The 15325-nt window shown below is 48.8% G+C and overlaps 1 protein-coding gene across 3 annotated transcripts in view; it reads left to right on the forward strand.

Annotated features, from left to right (window-relative positions):
* LOC132334703 (hydrocephalus-inducing protein homolog) overlaps positions 1–15325 on the forward strand; it is a 59036-nt gene that overhangs the window by 853 nt on the left and 42858 nt on the right. For all 3 annotated transcript variants that reach the window (XM_059860789.1, XM_059860790.1, XM_059860791.1), the window contains exons 2-9: positions 704–1064; positions 2615–2731; positions 3835–3954; positions 5998–6117; positions 7877–8011; positions 9450–9649; positions 12718–12842; positions 14137–14341. In XM_059860789.1, the coding sequence (XP_059716772.1) occupies positions 2660–2731; positions 3835–3954; positions 5998–6117; positions 7877–8011; positions 9450–9649; positions 12718–12842; positions 14137–14341 (977 nt within the window). In that variant the 5' untranslated portion in view covers positions 704–1064; positions 2615–2659. The remainder of the gene's footprint in view (positions 1–703; positions 1065–2614; positions 2732–3834; positions 3955–5997; positions 6118–7876; positions 8012–9449; positions 9650–12717; positions 12843–14136; positions 14342–15325) is intronic.

The raw sequence follows: 15325 nt of genomic DNA on the forward strand, positions 1-15325 counted from the left end.
CAATTCTGGAAGCTGGGAGCCATGGAATGGCCAGGAAAAAGGGAGCAGGGGGTCCCTGTGCAGGATAAGAGGAGCAGGGAGGGTCCCTGTGCAGGATAAGGGGAGCAGGGTGTCCTGGTGCGGGCAGTGGCGGTTCAGGGTCCCCGTGCCGGGGGTCCCACTCCCCCCTGGTCCCCCAGGAGCGCTCCCAGCCCCAGCACTGGACCCATCGTACCGCTCCTCCTCCCTCCCAGTATGATCCCAGTATGATCCCAGTAGAATTCAGTCACCCAGGATCTGCTCCCAGCATGATCCCAGTACAGCCCAGTCACTCCCAGTCCTGGCACCCCCCTCCAGCCCTCTCTGCGTTCCGACCTGTCCCGGCTCAACCTCCGCTCCTCCCGCGGGCTGCGAGGGCTCCGGCAGCGGGGGAGGAGGAGGAGGGAGGGAGGGAGGAAGAGGCGGAGCGGCAGCAGGAGAGGCGGAACGACGCCGCTCCGGCGCTTCCAGAACTTGAAGCACCCTCTTGTCCCCTCCTGTCAGGAAGTTGTGCAGAGCTAGAAGGTCCCCCCGAGCCTCCTTTTCTTCAGGATGAGCCTCTTTCCCAGCTCCCTCAGCCCTTCCTGCTGTTTCACCCAGGGTAGAATACTAGCGCTACAAAGAGCAATGTATAGACCTGACATAGGTGCCTTTTCACCACATTTTAACCTTCCATTACTTACAGAAAGACACTTCATTTAGCGCCAAGCTAAAGTCAGTCGCTCAACTGACCATCTCCTTTGAAAATCACGGCGGCCGGGCCCGGCCCCACAGCCGGGTGCTGCGGTTGCCTGGTAACCGCGCACGGGCCCTCAGCGTCTGTGACAGCGCAGCGGCCTCAGTCGCCCCAGAACGCGGTCCTGGCTGGCTGTGCGCAGCCTGGGCTCCTGCGGGCGGCTTCACTGGGCGATTCGCCAAGTGAATTATTCGCGGAGCATTGGTCTCCGCAGAGAATTCCTAAAGGTGCAGAGCATTGGCCTCTGCGAAAAGTTCCTCAGCGTGCAGAGCATTGGTCTCTGCAAGGGAGTCCTGAATTTCATTTGAAGGTAAAGACTGACTAAAGTTGAACTTTTTGTTTTTGTCTCATCTGTGCTCTGAAAGAGATTGCCAAAGGGAAATAGAGGATTACTATAACGCCAGTATTCTGGTGCAGTAGTTCAGTGACATGTACACCTGAGAGGATCAGGAATATATGGTCTACTGATTGTGCTTTTTTTTCCACAGAAGAAATGCAACATTTTCTAAATATACTAGTCCATACTTTTTTTTCCCCCTATAGTAATTGCTTAAACTGCTTAAGGGTGAGTGAGTTCTGTTCAAGTTTCAGTGGGTTGTTTTAATCTGGTTATTAAAATTATTAGGGAGATGCCTCTGTACTGAGGTGCAAATGAGACCATGTCCCAAAGTCAATAGTCTGGATTTTATGTAACATTAAATGTGAGGAAGAAAGAGAGAGAAAGAAATAGAAAAAGTGGGGGGAGGGGGGATGGGGGATGGGGGATTGGGAAGGAGGAGGAGAAAGAGAGTGACAGAGACAGATTTAGTAGAAAATATCACCATTCCATGGATCCCATCGGCATACCATTAAATCCTCTTCTGATCTTCTCTGTGGTGAGGTCTTGCAAAGCGTAAGACTTCAATGGATTAATGCAGATTTAGGCAAGATGGGACCTCCCAGATACCTCCCTGGGGCGGGGCAAGTTTGACTCTGTCTATTGCTACTTTCAAATAACACAAAATCTTTAGCACCAGTATATCCTTTGAGTCTGCCACAAATTGGGTTCTGGATTTTCAGATCTGTTGTGTTACTTTGCATACCCTGCAGTCATCTGGTGCAAGGCCTCAGGAATGGGTCTGGAACCACTGTGGAAGTCTTTGATAGGAGGTTTGTGTGCAAACCTGGCCTCAGCAGATGAGTCTGTGGCTATGACTTCCCCACCCTGAATGCAGACAGAGCTGATTTTCAGGACAGCTGCTGGGTTTGGCTTTGTTGTGGATTGGTTTTTCTCCTCAGCCCTGTTTACTTTTCTCCAGACCTGAGATAACTGGACAATAGTGTCACCTTTGTCTTGGTTCAAGTTCCCTTAGGCAGCTTAACTCACCATCCCAAGTTCCAGTCAGGAGGCATTTTCAGGGAAGGGTGGGCTTTGGTGTTCTCAGCTTCTTTATAAAGTTTTGTCACAATGGGCAGAAAGTCTTTAGTGATGATATTTAAGCCATTAGCCATAACATTCCAGTCTCTCACAAGTCTCTCAGCTGTGAGAAGCAGCTGAGAGAGCAGGGGTGCTTAAGCCTAAAGAAGAGGATGCCCACTCTAGCTATTTTTAAGTAATATTTAAGCTCCAGCTTTGTCTGTTTGAACTATTAATGTTCAGATTTTTAGCTCCAGGTTTCAGTATGATCCATCTTTGAATTGCACAAAATAGCTATATAGTTCAAATAAAGTCCAACTAGAGGCCTAACAATACTAGCTACTTACACCAAATAAGCACTTAGCTACTTTCAAATAATATAACGTTTTTAGCACCAGTATATCCCTTGAATCTGCTGTGAATTGGGTTCTGGATTTTCAGAGTTCCATTGTTGCTTCTTCCAGTTTTGTTGAGGCATTGTTGCTCATCTGCAACATCCTCCCTTCAAAATGGCTTCTGGATTCCCAGAAAAGACCCCAACACCTCATCTTTTGCTCAGGGAAAGACTGAAGTCTTTTACTGTAAGTACCCACTGGAGCTGTCTAAAGACTGGAATCTCCCCTGGTGTCCCTGCTCTTCCTGCCCCTGTTGTTCAGCAGCGCTGTGAAGCTGCAGAGCCCCTCCCCACCTCTTTGTGCCGTGCTCCTCTTGCTGGGGGCTCTCCTGGTACAATAGGGAACACTGTGTGTTGCTTCAGCTGTGTCTTGCCTGGCTGTGCCACTGGAGCCAAGGTAAACCAATGTACAGCTGAAGCCCTGAGCATGTGTTCTGTCCCTTTTCCTTTGCCACAGGAATTCCAGAATTCCTTCTGTCAGGCTGGACACTCACCTGTGCTGGTCTGACCTACCTGCCCTTGGGCACCTGGGCATGTGGTGGGGGGAAACTCAAACTCTGCCCAAAACCTTACAAGACAGGGCTGGTCCCATCTAGAAGAGCTTCCAAAGCAGCTGTTCTCTCCCAGCTCCTGTGTGGGCACAGATCCAGCTTTGCAGGTGGCACTGGAGCCAGGGCCACAAAGGTCCCTTGCTCTCTGGAGCTCATTTGACTGAAGATGCCCCACTGCTAAGGCTCTGTCAAAGGAGATCCCTCTGTTTTCTTCTCTGGAGGGGTCTGTGAGCCCAGACAGAGAAAAAAAAATTGCTAATTAACAGAGAGAATGAAAACTTGGACACATTCCTGTGCTTCTCACTCTTGGTACAAGATTCCTTTCTTGCGTCTCTTGGACTCACCCATCAGTGATATCTCCTTGCTGTGAGTTCTCAGTGTTGTGCAGGGACAGAGTTAGGGGAATTCTGAGAGCTCTTCCCCACTCTCTGAAAAGGTCACTGCCTCAGTCCAGTGGAACTAAAGAGGAAACAAATGCCCAAAGAGCAGAAATCCCCAAACATGTCCCATCAAATCATGGAGAAGCCAATGGGACACAGCCATGTGGCTGGAGTATGTGTATTGCACTCTCTATTATTAATTCACTGATGCTAAGTATTTCAGCAAGCAGCTTCCAGGGCTTCCAGGACTGTCCTAGACTATGTGATCACAAATTGTTCACCAGTGCCACTTGTTCAAGAAAAGTCTGTCTTAACAACCACGTTTCTGAGGCTCTAGCTGGTTTATTTTTTCCTTTCAGCTGCTTCCCCCTAAGATCCTGTGGGAGAAGCTTCTCAACATGAAGAAGGCGGCCAGCGCTGGGGGGAGTTTTCTGCCCAGAATTGGCCCATGTATAGACATGAGTGAGACTGGTCAAAAGGTAGCCTTTTCCTGCTCTTTTCCTTTCTGTTTGATGTGAAGTTTGAAGAGGGTGTGTGCTTGTGACAGGCTTGCATCCAGCAAATACCTCAGTGTCCAGGTGCTGCTGGCATTGCAAACTGCTGGGAGTGGTGGACTGGGAGTCCTGGTCTGCATAAGCCAACAGAAATAACCTCTGCTGAAGCTGCTGGGGTGTAGCTGCCATTGCTGAAAGAATGGGGGGAAGGCTGGGGACACAAAGGCACAACATTGCCATTTGCCATTCTCCTGCTGAAGGAGCCACCTCTTGCTTTGGTGTGGTCACCATCAAATGCTCAGGATCACAGGATTCCCTCTAGAGAGGCAGTGTTGGCCTTTGAAGGCCGAGGATCTGCAGGAATTACTTCAGATTTAACAAAACTAATTGCATCAAAGCTTTGGGCTGGAACAATGTGTTGTACCCTGATGGGGTGTTAGATTTTGCAGGCTGCCAGATGTCCAGGGGACTGGCCTTGGGCAGAGGGGAATGGATGTGCTTTATCTGGATCAGTGCCTACTTAGAGGTGTGTTTAAAGCTGCTTTTCTGGCAGGACTGGCTCAGTATAAAGCATAGTCCAAACTGGTAGGTGACCGAGGTGGGTTGTTGAGCAGGAAATTGGCAGCAAGAGACATGTAACACACTGGTTAAGGATTGCCCTGGAGAGGGGCATTGGGAACACCTCAGGGAAGGGCACAACTAAGGGACAGTGTGCTGCAGCCATTCCCTTCAGCAGACTGTGCTGTGAAGTCACACAGGAGACGTGCTTGTGTCTCCGGAGTGACAGCAGAGTGGCTGGAGAAGGCAGATAAAGCAGGGGAGAGTTTTCTCAAAGCAATATCTCTCCTCCAGAAGCATTTGCTGCTGTTGTGTCATTCCAGATGTGCGTCAACAATGTAAGATAGCAATAATTACAAGAAAGTAACTATTTAAAGCACATGGAAAAAGGAGATACCAACTCTAGTTTAACCCAAGCCGCTGAGAAAATAACTGAACCTTTTCCTCATTCAGCATTTACCTCATTTGTCTTTTCCCTAACTTCTGTGTTACTTTATTTTTGCCTTTACCTCTGTTAGAAACGCATTAACTTTTGAATACAATTAAAGGGGACAAAATCATTGAAGCAAAAGAAAGCTGTTTATTAGTAACTATTCAGCTGAGCTAGTTGTGTGTCCCTGCCCCTGGAGTTGAACAAACACACCCCCTGAGAAAATGGCTAGAAATAGAAAATAGAAAATGGCTAGAAATAGAAAATCTTTCTATGCCCTTTATACCCGGCCAGGGCTGTCCCTGTCCCCTTTCCCCTTGGAGGGGTACTTGGGAACTTCCATTCTCTCAGATCGCCAGATTTTTTGTCCCCTCCCCTCTCGCCCTGCTTCCTTTTGGTCAGGTCTTCAACCCCATCCCTCTGCCAGCTCACAGCGACCCCCAACAAACAAACCTGAACAAATCCAAACAATCCAAACAACAACCCACAGAACCAACAACTTTCATTCTTTAAATTTATAACCTTTTGGCTTCAGCAAAATATCACCTCATCTCTCACACCTCCTCTGGTACTGTTCTCTTCTTACTGATGCCTAAGTTCTAGATCAAAAAAGATATTGCAGTTATGTGGGCCTTGGTTTCCCTGTCTCAGAGTAAAAGACATCCCAAAATCATTTCCCATGGAGTCTGATGTAAATTTCTGGGTTTTAATTACTCCATCAGTGCTCAGTCTGTGCCCCAGAGCTCTGTGACCAAATGGGCACAGGGCTGTGCTTAAGGGAAGTGCTGCCTGGCATTCTGGAGAAGCAAACCTGGAGAAATACATGCCCAAAGAGCAGCTTGGCTTGAGCGTGCTCTGTGTGGCCCAGCAGCTCTGGATCAGCTCAGAGCAGAGCTGGGTGAGCCACTGTTTGCCCAGTGTGGGCTGGGCAGACGTGCTCGCCCAGAGTCTGTACTTCCCTGGGGATCAGTGGAAGATTCTCCTTCATGAACCTTCCTCCCAGCAGCTGAAGCTCTCCCTGCTCTCTCTCGCCTCTCCAGCTGCCGTCAGCTGCCCCGAAACAGAGCTTGTTCCAGATTTCCCCACCAGAGGTGGTATTTCAGAACTTCGACGCTTGTGATGTCTGTGAAATGACACTGTCTCTCATGAATAAGGACAAGGTAAGTGCTGGGACATGGAGCTTTAATACTGCTGGAAGAGGAGTGTAGTGTAATTCCCATAGTGTACAGCAAAGCAAGTTATCTGCTGCAGCACATCCAAAAGAAAATGTCTCAGCACCTTTGTTCTGCAAGATGCTGGAAATCTTCCTGTGCTGGGAATTGTCGCCTGATTTTGGCCATGCATTGATGGTGTCTATCCCAAAGGAGTTTCCTTCTCTTGAAAGCTCTGGATTGATAGGAATGTTAAGGACTCTACAGTTTTTACCTGCTCTCATGCTTTACCTTGAGTCTGTACCGCATCCTGTGTCTCCTTGGTTAATCTTGGTACCTGGTAGGAATCTCTGCCTCTCTCATCCTGTTTGGCTCCCTTTGTTCAGCTCACAGTCAAAGCTCAGGGGCTGAGTCTTCACTTTATGCTGGAATCATTTTTCATTAACGGCATTGGCACTGCAGGAAAAGTGGTCTAAAAGAGCCCTGCAATCAGGCTGATGGAGCAGAAGCCGTGAGAGGCCTTTAGGTGCCACTTCAGGCTCCTGCTCAGCTTCATCCAGCTCTGCTCAGCTTTTCCAAAAGCAACGTGGTGCTCTGCTTTCCCTTTGGAGAACCACAGTACATCCAAAGCCATGTGCTCCTGGCTTGAAGAAATTGTGAGTGTTTTGCAGTTTCCCAAGAGAGCTGAAAGGGAGAAAGTAGAAAAATGTCAGCAGTTGTGTTCCACTGTAAAGAGGAAAATTGAGACCATTTGATTTTCAGTCAGGAAATAATTTTCTCAAATGAGGCTTTTGCCAAGAGTGGGGTGGTGGGAAGAGACAGGAGGGACTCAAAATCATCTGGTTTAGACTTTTGGAGAGCATTTTGGTGCTCTGGGGTTGATACCTATGTGCTAGAAAATGCATGTTTGCCATGTCTGTGTATCCCAGAGGGCAGAGCCTGGCCTGCTGGCTGCAGGCAGGAATGCCCAGCAGCCCAGCTTGCCTGCACAGGCAGCAAGAAGCCCTGGAGAGCCAAGACTGGCTTTTCATCCTGGAACTACAGTGTCAGTGCTAGTCATGTTTCTCCAGGCAGAAAATGCCTTTGAAGCCCACAGTCCATAGGCACAGCCTGTCTGTGTTTCTGTCACTTTTGGCAAGCTGATTGCTTCCGTGGTTTTATGATTCTTCCTTGCTGCTTTACTGGCCTTTTAAATTCTCTTTGCCATCTCCTTGTTCTAGGGATTGTCTTGCTGTGTTCCTCCTTTTACTTTTCAGGTTTGCTTTTATTCCCAGTAAGGCCACAGTGTTTGGTCTCCTGTCTTGCTGGTCTGCCTGCCTGACTGTATCCCCAGAACTGCCCTACCCCAACCTGATCTGCTAGAAGGGAATTTCTTCCTTCCCCCACAATAATGCTGGTTTGCTTTCAGATAGCACATTCCCCCTCTGGAACATGACAACTGCATGGCTGTGTGCAGGCAGAAGCCAGCAGGTTTTTGGCCTTGTTGAATATGCAGATGACTTGGTTCAGGTGCTCTGTCTCCATCCTGCTGGTGCTGACCTGCTCGGCCCTTCCTTCCTACCAGGCACTGCCCTACTGGCCCTGGCCAAAATGCTGGAGGCAGACAGAAGGGATTCCAGTTCAGCCTTGTGAATGATGTGCCTGTGCCTGCAGAGCTGAAAGTGCTTTGGGAAAGGGGCCAAGGAGGGATGTCAGCAGGGCATGGACAGCTCTCCTCTCATCCTGTTTCCACAAGTGGCAAAATCATTGTTTCATGTCTTTGCTGCAGTTTCTTCAGGTGGTGAAGGTCTCCATGGAGAGCTCCCCTTACTTCCAGCTCACGTGCTCCAGCGATGCATACCGTGTCGTGCCGCCGGGCACGTCTGCCCCTGTGCGCATCCGCTTCACCCCCAACAAGAACAAGGTGAGACTGGAGGAGCCAAAGCACAGAATTATCTCCAAAGCCACTGTTTTCCCTGCACTCTGGGTCCAGCCCATTCCATGCTGTGAGCTTGGCCCCAGGCCGTGGGCAGGCAGCCTGCAGCCAGTCACCTTGGCATGTGCTGGCAGGCACTGCACCCAGGCCTGACAGGCTCTGCTTCCCCTCCCTGCACATTCCTGAGCATTCCCAAGGGAAGATGCTTAAGGAACAGTGAAAATGACAGAGGGCTGTTGATAGATGTTGGGCCATCTCTAGGTACAGTGGAAGGGGTTTAATTATTGTGGAAAATGCTAGAGGAACGAAGAGGTCAGAGAGAGCTTTCCTCCTTCCTGACTGGCAACAGCTTCCCTGCCTCACCCTGGGCTGGAGCAAAGATGGTGCTTTTTCACCCCCTCTGTTCTGCAGCCTTGCAGCTGTGCTGTCCCAGAGCACAGCTGACCATGGTACAGCTGCAGGACCAGGGCAGAGGATGTGCTGTGCCTGTGAGCCCGGCCTGGCACAGGCACACTGGGCTCTGGGTGCCCTTGGTCAGCAGGAGGTTGCTGAGCTGCAGGGGACTGGGACACCTGCCTGAAGGAGCTCGTGCAGGGCAGGTACAAGCTGCAGGCAGAGCTGTGAGCCCAGATCCCGTGGCAGTGACACTGCTGGGGCTCTGTCTTCATGCCTGTAACTGTGCTTGCTCTATCAGCTGGCACCCATCCCGTGCCAAAGGTGCTTTTGTGGGGAGGTTTGAGCAGCAGTGATGGGGCCCTGGCAAGTCTGATCTCAGTGCTGTGATCTAGGGGGTCAATGTTGTGATCTGGAGGCTTGTTCATACAGAAGGGTTTAGGACATGGCATGGAAGGGAGGAAGCCTTGCAGGGAAACGAAGAGAGGCTCTTTCCAACAGCATCCTGCTGCCTCCTAGCACTGTTCTTCTACTGACTTGGTTGGAGAGGCAAAGTTAGAGGGGAGTTCTGAGACAACTCATGTTTCTACACCAGGCCAGAGGTGCAGGATCTCTTTGGGTGCAGCTGTTTTTTCATCTTCCTTTTGCTACTTAAAGTCAATTTAACACTTTGTCCTATTCTCAAACAGTGGGAATATAGAACCCTAAAGAAGAATGTCCTGTGTTCCCCAGCTCCATGTTCCTTAGAAGGGACTTAGGGATTATTTAACATCATTAAAATTTAGAGTAAAAACTATGGTGGCCTAGGACTGTTCTCTGTATGACCCAAGTGACACAAGAGCTTAATGCCACTGAGATAGATTTTGCAAAGTGCACCTGGGCCTTTAAAATGTGACATATCAGTTGAACTTAGTGTTCATTTTGGGGTGGAATAGCTAAATTGATGCCATTGAAGGGTTCTAGGAAATGCTTTTTCTTCTGCCATGGAGCTGGCACTAAATGTCCTGTGCTGAGGCAGTTTCTTTTCCTGCAGGATTATTCCCACGAGCTCATCTGCATCACTGCGAGGGAAAGGATCGTTGTGCCAATTCGGGCCATTGGTGCCCGAGCTATCCTGGACTTCCCTGACCAGCTGGACTTCTCCAAGTGTCCAGTCAAGTGCAGCACCCAGAAGACTCTGCTGGTGCGCAATGTCGGAAACCAGGCAGCTCGTTACCGGCTGAGCACCCAGAGGTGAGGCAGATCATCTGTCCTTGTGCAAAACACCTTTGGGTGATAACAGGGTTGGGAAAGAGCAACGGAAGGAGCCAGAGCATTGGAGCTGCTGCCCTGCAGCCTGGCTGGAAGTGAGCAGGATGGATGGCATCTGCTCTTGCTTTTAGTGTTCTTAGCAGGATGCAGCCTTTGAGCTTTCTCTGTCCCAGATTTCCTGGAGGATGCTGGAACATGTTAGTAGCTGACTTGCACCCTCCTGAGCACAAGCAGCTTCTGAAATGCTTACTCACCACTGTCAGCCAAATAGACCCATTTTCTGGGAGAACACAGGCACGTGGCTTTCCATTGGTCCCAGCATCCGACGCTCAACATGAGCTGTGCTGCAGGCAGCCGGTGCAGTTCCTGTTACTTAAAGCTGATCTGATTTCCCTTGTCAGCTGAGGGCATTTTCTGTTCCATGGTGAACCTTTTAAGGGCACTTTAAAATTTCAAACAGGTTATTTAAATCTGTGAATAAGGCCGTACCCCCTTTCATTGAGATTTCTTTTTAAATACTCTGAAGTTTCTGTGTTTGGGCTGTTTTTTCTTTTTGGTTTGTGTTAAATGTTTGCCAAAAGAGCATGAATTCTTCATTGGAAACTTTGATGAAGGTCGAGCTTCTCTAATGCCTCTCAATATACCACATGCCCATAGGTACATGCACAGGTGTATAGGAAATATGAGACATTTAGGGAATATGTGAAAAGCAGTTGGGCTGATTTAGAAGAGAAAAGTATGGAATAACTTCTCCTGGAGGGGACCTCTGGAAATCATCTGAGCAAACACACTGCTCAAAGCAAGACCAGTGTCTGGGGATTGCAAGGTGTTGTTGGGAGATCTGGACCTGTCTTTAGACACCATACAAGAAAACAAACATACAAATGGACCTAGTTAAAAAACAGAAGAAAACAACCTATTAAAACTCCCTCCATACCTTATCTTTTCTGCCTGCTGGGTGCAGTAGTGATTCATTGAAAGGATAAATCTAAAGGATGAGACCTATCTTAATGTACAGCTCACATTTAACAGATAAAAGGCCAAAATTTAGCCTGCCAGCCCCATCTCTTGGCAGTGGTTTTCATTTGGTTATTACAGTGTCAGGGATGTCTCCTTCACAGCTCTTCTGTCTGTGGGCTCAGGGTACAGCTTAGTGATGTTGGCTGAAATTCAGAGGAGTTACAGTTTAACTGTAGAGCTTGTGTCCTTAGGTCTTGGGGAGCCAGGTCTGTGTGAGAGATGACTGCTACAGCAGTAACAGAGGGGTCTGGTGGGTACAGCCCAGGATGGGGTGTAGGAGATGCAGGGGCCAAATTCAGGACAACTGAGTCCTGAATTTGGCTGGATCCTCTTCTGATAATTTGAAAATGAGACACCTTCTTTCTCAGGCAACCCCTGAAGTCATCTCTATCAGTGTTATTTCCATCCTGCCATCTGGGGGCAGGAGCATGTAACATGGGGCAGGAGTGGGAAGGGAATGGAATGGAAGGTAGTGCTGAAGCCAGCGATTCCTTTAACTGGCAGCTTCTCTATTCTGGTGAAATTTCTGGCAAAAGATTAAGAAAAGAATCCTGTGCCTTGCCCCCAGCAGGCACTGATCACCCCGAGCCCCAGCAGAGAGCTGCAGCAGGGCTGGCATCAGCCCCGGGGCAGATGCAGGAGCACGTGCGCTGATCTGGCTCTGGGGCTGCTGGGGCCTTGTCTTTCCTCCCCTCCCTCCAAAGTCTCACGTCCAGCACATAAACATTGCTGGCCCAAGGCTTCTCCACCAGCCAGTAGTGATGTTCTCACTAGTGGTAATAGGAACAGGTGAGGCCCATAATTGCAGCAATAGGTCCTTAATGAGCCAAGCAAGTTCATCAGCTGTCACTACTGACAGGAATAAAGTTCAGCTTGGCAGATGTTCTCACAGATGATTTTTGTGTGTGATGCATTCATCACCAAAGTCCCCAGAACACACTTTTAAGTGACAGATCAACCAGCAGCAAAGCACCAAGGCCAGAACCTTTGTTTCCTCAGTGGGGCTGTAGAAGAGCACAAAGCCCAGCAGCCACTGGGCAGAAGCACATTTCCCCTGAGCTCTCCCTGAGCATCAAAGCGCAGAGTCTTGTGTTTGTTCAGGCAAGAGCTGTTCACCTGGTGACCAATCCTATTTGCACATTTTAAATCCAAAGTGCACCAACACATCTGTATAATTATTTCCAACACATTACACAGAGTTTGTCTGGTGGGCCAAGCAAATAGTTACCAGCCTGGATGACAACGCAGAGTCCCAGACTGCATTGCTGGTAAACACACAGGAACCTCCTGTTCTGCTTCCTTGGTGTGCTCCTGCTCATGGTGCTTCATTTAGCTGGGATTGGATCCTTCAGACTGCAAATGGCATCCTCCTTTTGGTTTCCATGTCACTGTATTGCTCTAATCTGCATTTGCATTCTTTCAGAGTTTTGATTGCTCCTTTTCCTAGACCAGCTTTCATCAAAGTGCTGATGAAATGTGCCCTTTTTAGGCTAAATCAGCATGTTTTCAAGGTAAAATAAACCAAAGAGCCACACTGCAAATTCAACAGTAATTATTCCTTGGTCTTCAACGAAAAGTTCCTTCTCCCTGTCTGATTCCTAGGCTGTAATCTCACAGGACAGGTAGTGCCCTAACATTTGCATCTCTTGAGATGAGGTTTATAGGCAGCAGGAAAAGAGGAATTCCTGAGGCACTCAGTGTCAAGTTGTGCATGCAGAACCCTCTCTGTGCTTCTCACAAACCATTCTCTGATGGGATTGCGGGCAGTGGGACCCTTGAGCCTCATGGCAGAGAGCTGGATGCAGAGTATGGTGGAGCTGAGGTCATTTTACCCACAGGATCTGGTGAGGGCTGGATCTCCTCAGCAGTGGCTCAGTGGCTTTTCTGATCCTGTCTGTTCTGGCTGTCTTCTGCTGCCTGTGGTTGGTTTGCTCCCTGCTTGCCCAAGTGAGCTGAAGTGAGCTGCAGTGCAGAAGGAATATCATCCCCAGGTGTCCCCCTGAGCCCTGATCCCTCTCTTTGTGTTGCAGTCCTTTCTCCGTGATGCCAGCCACAGGAACTCTGGACGCTGGTGACACCATGCAGGTGACAGTGGGATTTCACCCGCGGGCCAGCGGTGACCATTGCGGCTCCCTGGCAGTGTGCTGCAGCACAGGTGAGTGCTGGGCCCTGCAGAGGCACAGGACAGTTCTCCACCATCACTCCCTGTTGTCCCATCCCCCTCCATTCCCTCCAGAGGTACCTCCCCTCCTCAGCTTTACCCCAAATCAAACTGAGAACTCACTGATGTTTAGGGCATTGATAAAGTGGATCCCCTCTAACAGGCTAATATTTTTGGACTCCTGTTTTGCTGGGAGTTGCTGAGTGGAGGAAGGAGGAACCCTGATTCTCCACTACCGTGTGGCTATGCCTGGCTGAGGTTTTATTTGATTCCTGGGCAGTGCTGTAGGTCTCCATCAGACTCTCTCCAATGCAATGGATTTCTTGCACACCTCTGTCCCATAAGCTGCTTCTCCACTGGCTTGACACAGACCCTTTTTCTATGTTGCCCTCCACACATATATTTAGTTTCTGTCTAATAGCATTTTCAGTCCCTCAAGTTCCTGCTTGGTGACAAATCAAGACAAATTTTTCTTCATCCCTATTTCCTAGGCCGTTCATGCTGTTGCAAACCTCTCACATCTGTCTCAAATTTGATTTCCAGACTGAGGAATTCCATTCAGTCTTCATATAGAAATTGCTCTGTATCTACTAATCTTTCCTTTGTCCCTTTTTTATTTAATTTGAAATGTTCCAGCTTGGTTTTTGAGATCAGAACAATATAAAATATTTCAAGACTGATGTGGCTTTGGTTTTGGACAGGGAGACGATGATAATTTTCATGGTGTTCATTTTGTAGTGGTTTGTCATATTGCAGAGCGAGGCTAGTTATGTTTCCTCAGCTGTGTCCCCTCCTGCTGTGGGCTGTCACTTCACTTGTTCCTCTGGGCCTCCTTTTGCTGCCCACATGCCCCCAGGCATATTTGCTTGTCAGCAACAGGGGATCCAAAGGATCAGGAGACAGGAGTCTTGTGGGACGCCCGGGGAGACCCTGGGCAAGCCAGGACTGAACAGGCTCCTCAGCCCTGTCACCTGAAGGACTTGGATGCAGAAATCCCGGTGATCTGAGTGGGTCACTGGAGCCCATTGGCAAATCTCACTGTCCATACTGTCATCTTGGGGCCAAATCTCTACAAACACCCTCAGAAATAAGGTGTTTTAGGAGGTGCCCAGGACATCCCCACACGCTACACACAGAGCTGTCAGGATGTGATAAATGGACTGATCCACAGAACTGCTAACACAGCTAAAAGCTGTGACACTTTCTTCTGTGACCTGTGGTTTGCTCTGTTCCTTGTGCTTCCATCAGCAACTGAGCTGAGCAAAGTCTCCCCTTTGCTTTGTTCCAGGTGAAGAAAGTATTCACACAAGCCTCCACGGAGAAGCTGTGGATGTCAACGTTGGTTTGAGCACAAATTCCGTGGAGGTTAAGAAGACTTTCATCACCATGTCAAGCCACAAAACAATGTTCATCGAAAACAAGAGTAACATCACTGCCCACTTCCAGTGGAAGACTTTTCCTACTGAGGAAGACAAGAATGAAGAGAAGAGGAGGTTGGTTTCAAAGATACATTTCCGTGAGATACATGGCCAAAGACTGAAACTGATGCGTGGCCTCAGGGGGGTGTTGGTGCTTCTGAATGGTTTAGGCCAAGTAAACCATGCCTGGCACTAGGGTGTGTGTCCCTGGGCTTCAGGAGCTCAGCATTTAGCATTTCAGTTCCATTTAAACTCCAACCAAGGATGGCATTTTGGGAAGGAAAGGTTGATTGCAATGACTTGATTTCCTCAAGTTCTAATTGGGCTTTTGCCTCTCTAATCTTCTTCCTACATGACCTGGCAACATCCTTAAACATTTCCTGAGTTGCCAGCCCCTCTTTCCAAAGGTGATACACCCTCTTTTCTTCTCTTAGTTCCTTCAAAAGCTCCTTGCCCATCCAGGCTGGTTGTCTTCCCTGTCAGCTTGTCTTTCCACACACAGGGACACCTTGTTCCTATGCCTTCAAGACTTCTTTCTTGAAGTATGTCCATTCTTCCTGGACCCCTTTTTTTTTAAGGGCTGTTGCCCAGGGTACTCTCCAAATCAGTCTCTTGGATAGGCTGGATCTGCCCTCCAGAAGTCCAGAGTGGAAGTTTTGTTGATGAACCTCCTTGTTTCACCAAATATTGAGAACTCTATTATTTCACAGTCACTGTACCCCAGACCATGGTGAACAGATGAAGTTCATTTAGTCATTAGGGAATCTCATGGTGATATCCAATACCTGGATCCCAGGGAGGCAGCAGACTGCCCTGTGGAATGGATCCAGTCGATACCCAGGGCCCTCAGTTCCCCTTAGAAGGCAGTCACCTACTACCATCAGCTTTCTTTTCTTCTTAATACTTGAGGCCATGATCTGTCTGACAGATGAAGTGCAACTGGGAGACTCTCCAGACAGAATTTTTTCTTTAGTGTCATCTGCCTGACCCTCTAGAGCCAGGGCCTCATACATATTCTGTGAGGGCACCTGGGTAGGTGATGGGGGTCAGGATGCAATT

Source organism: Haemorhous mexicanus, chromosome 16, assembly GCF_027477595.1.
Source record: "Haemorhous mexicanus isolate bHaeMex1 chromosome 16, bHaeMex1.pri, whole genome shotgun sequence".
In the NCBI taxonomy this organism is placed as follows: domain Eukaryota; kingdom Metazoa; phylum Chordata; class Aves; order Passeriformes; family Fringillidae; genus Haemorhous; species Haemorhous mexicanus.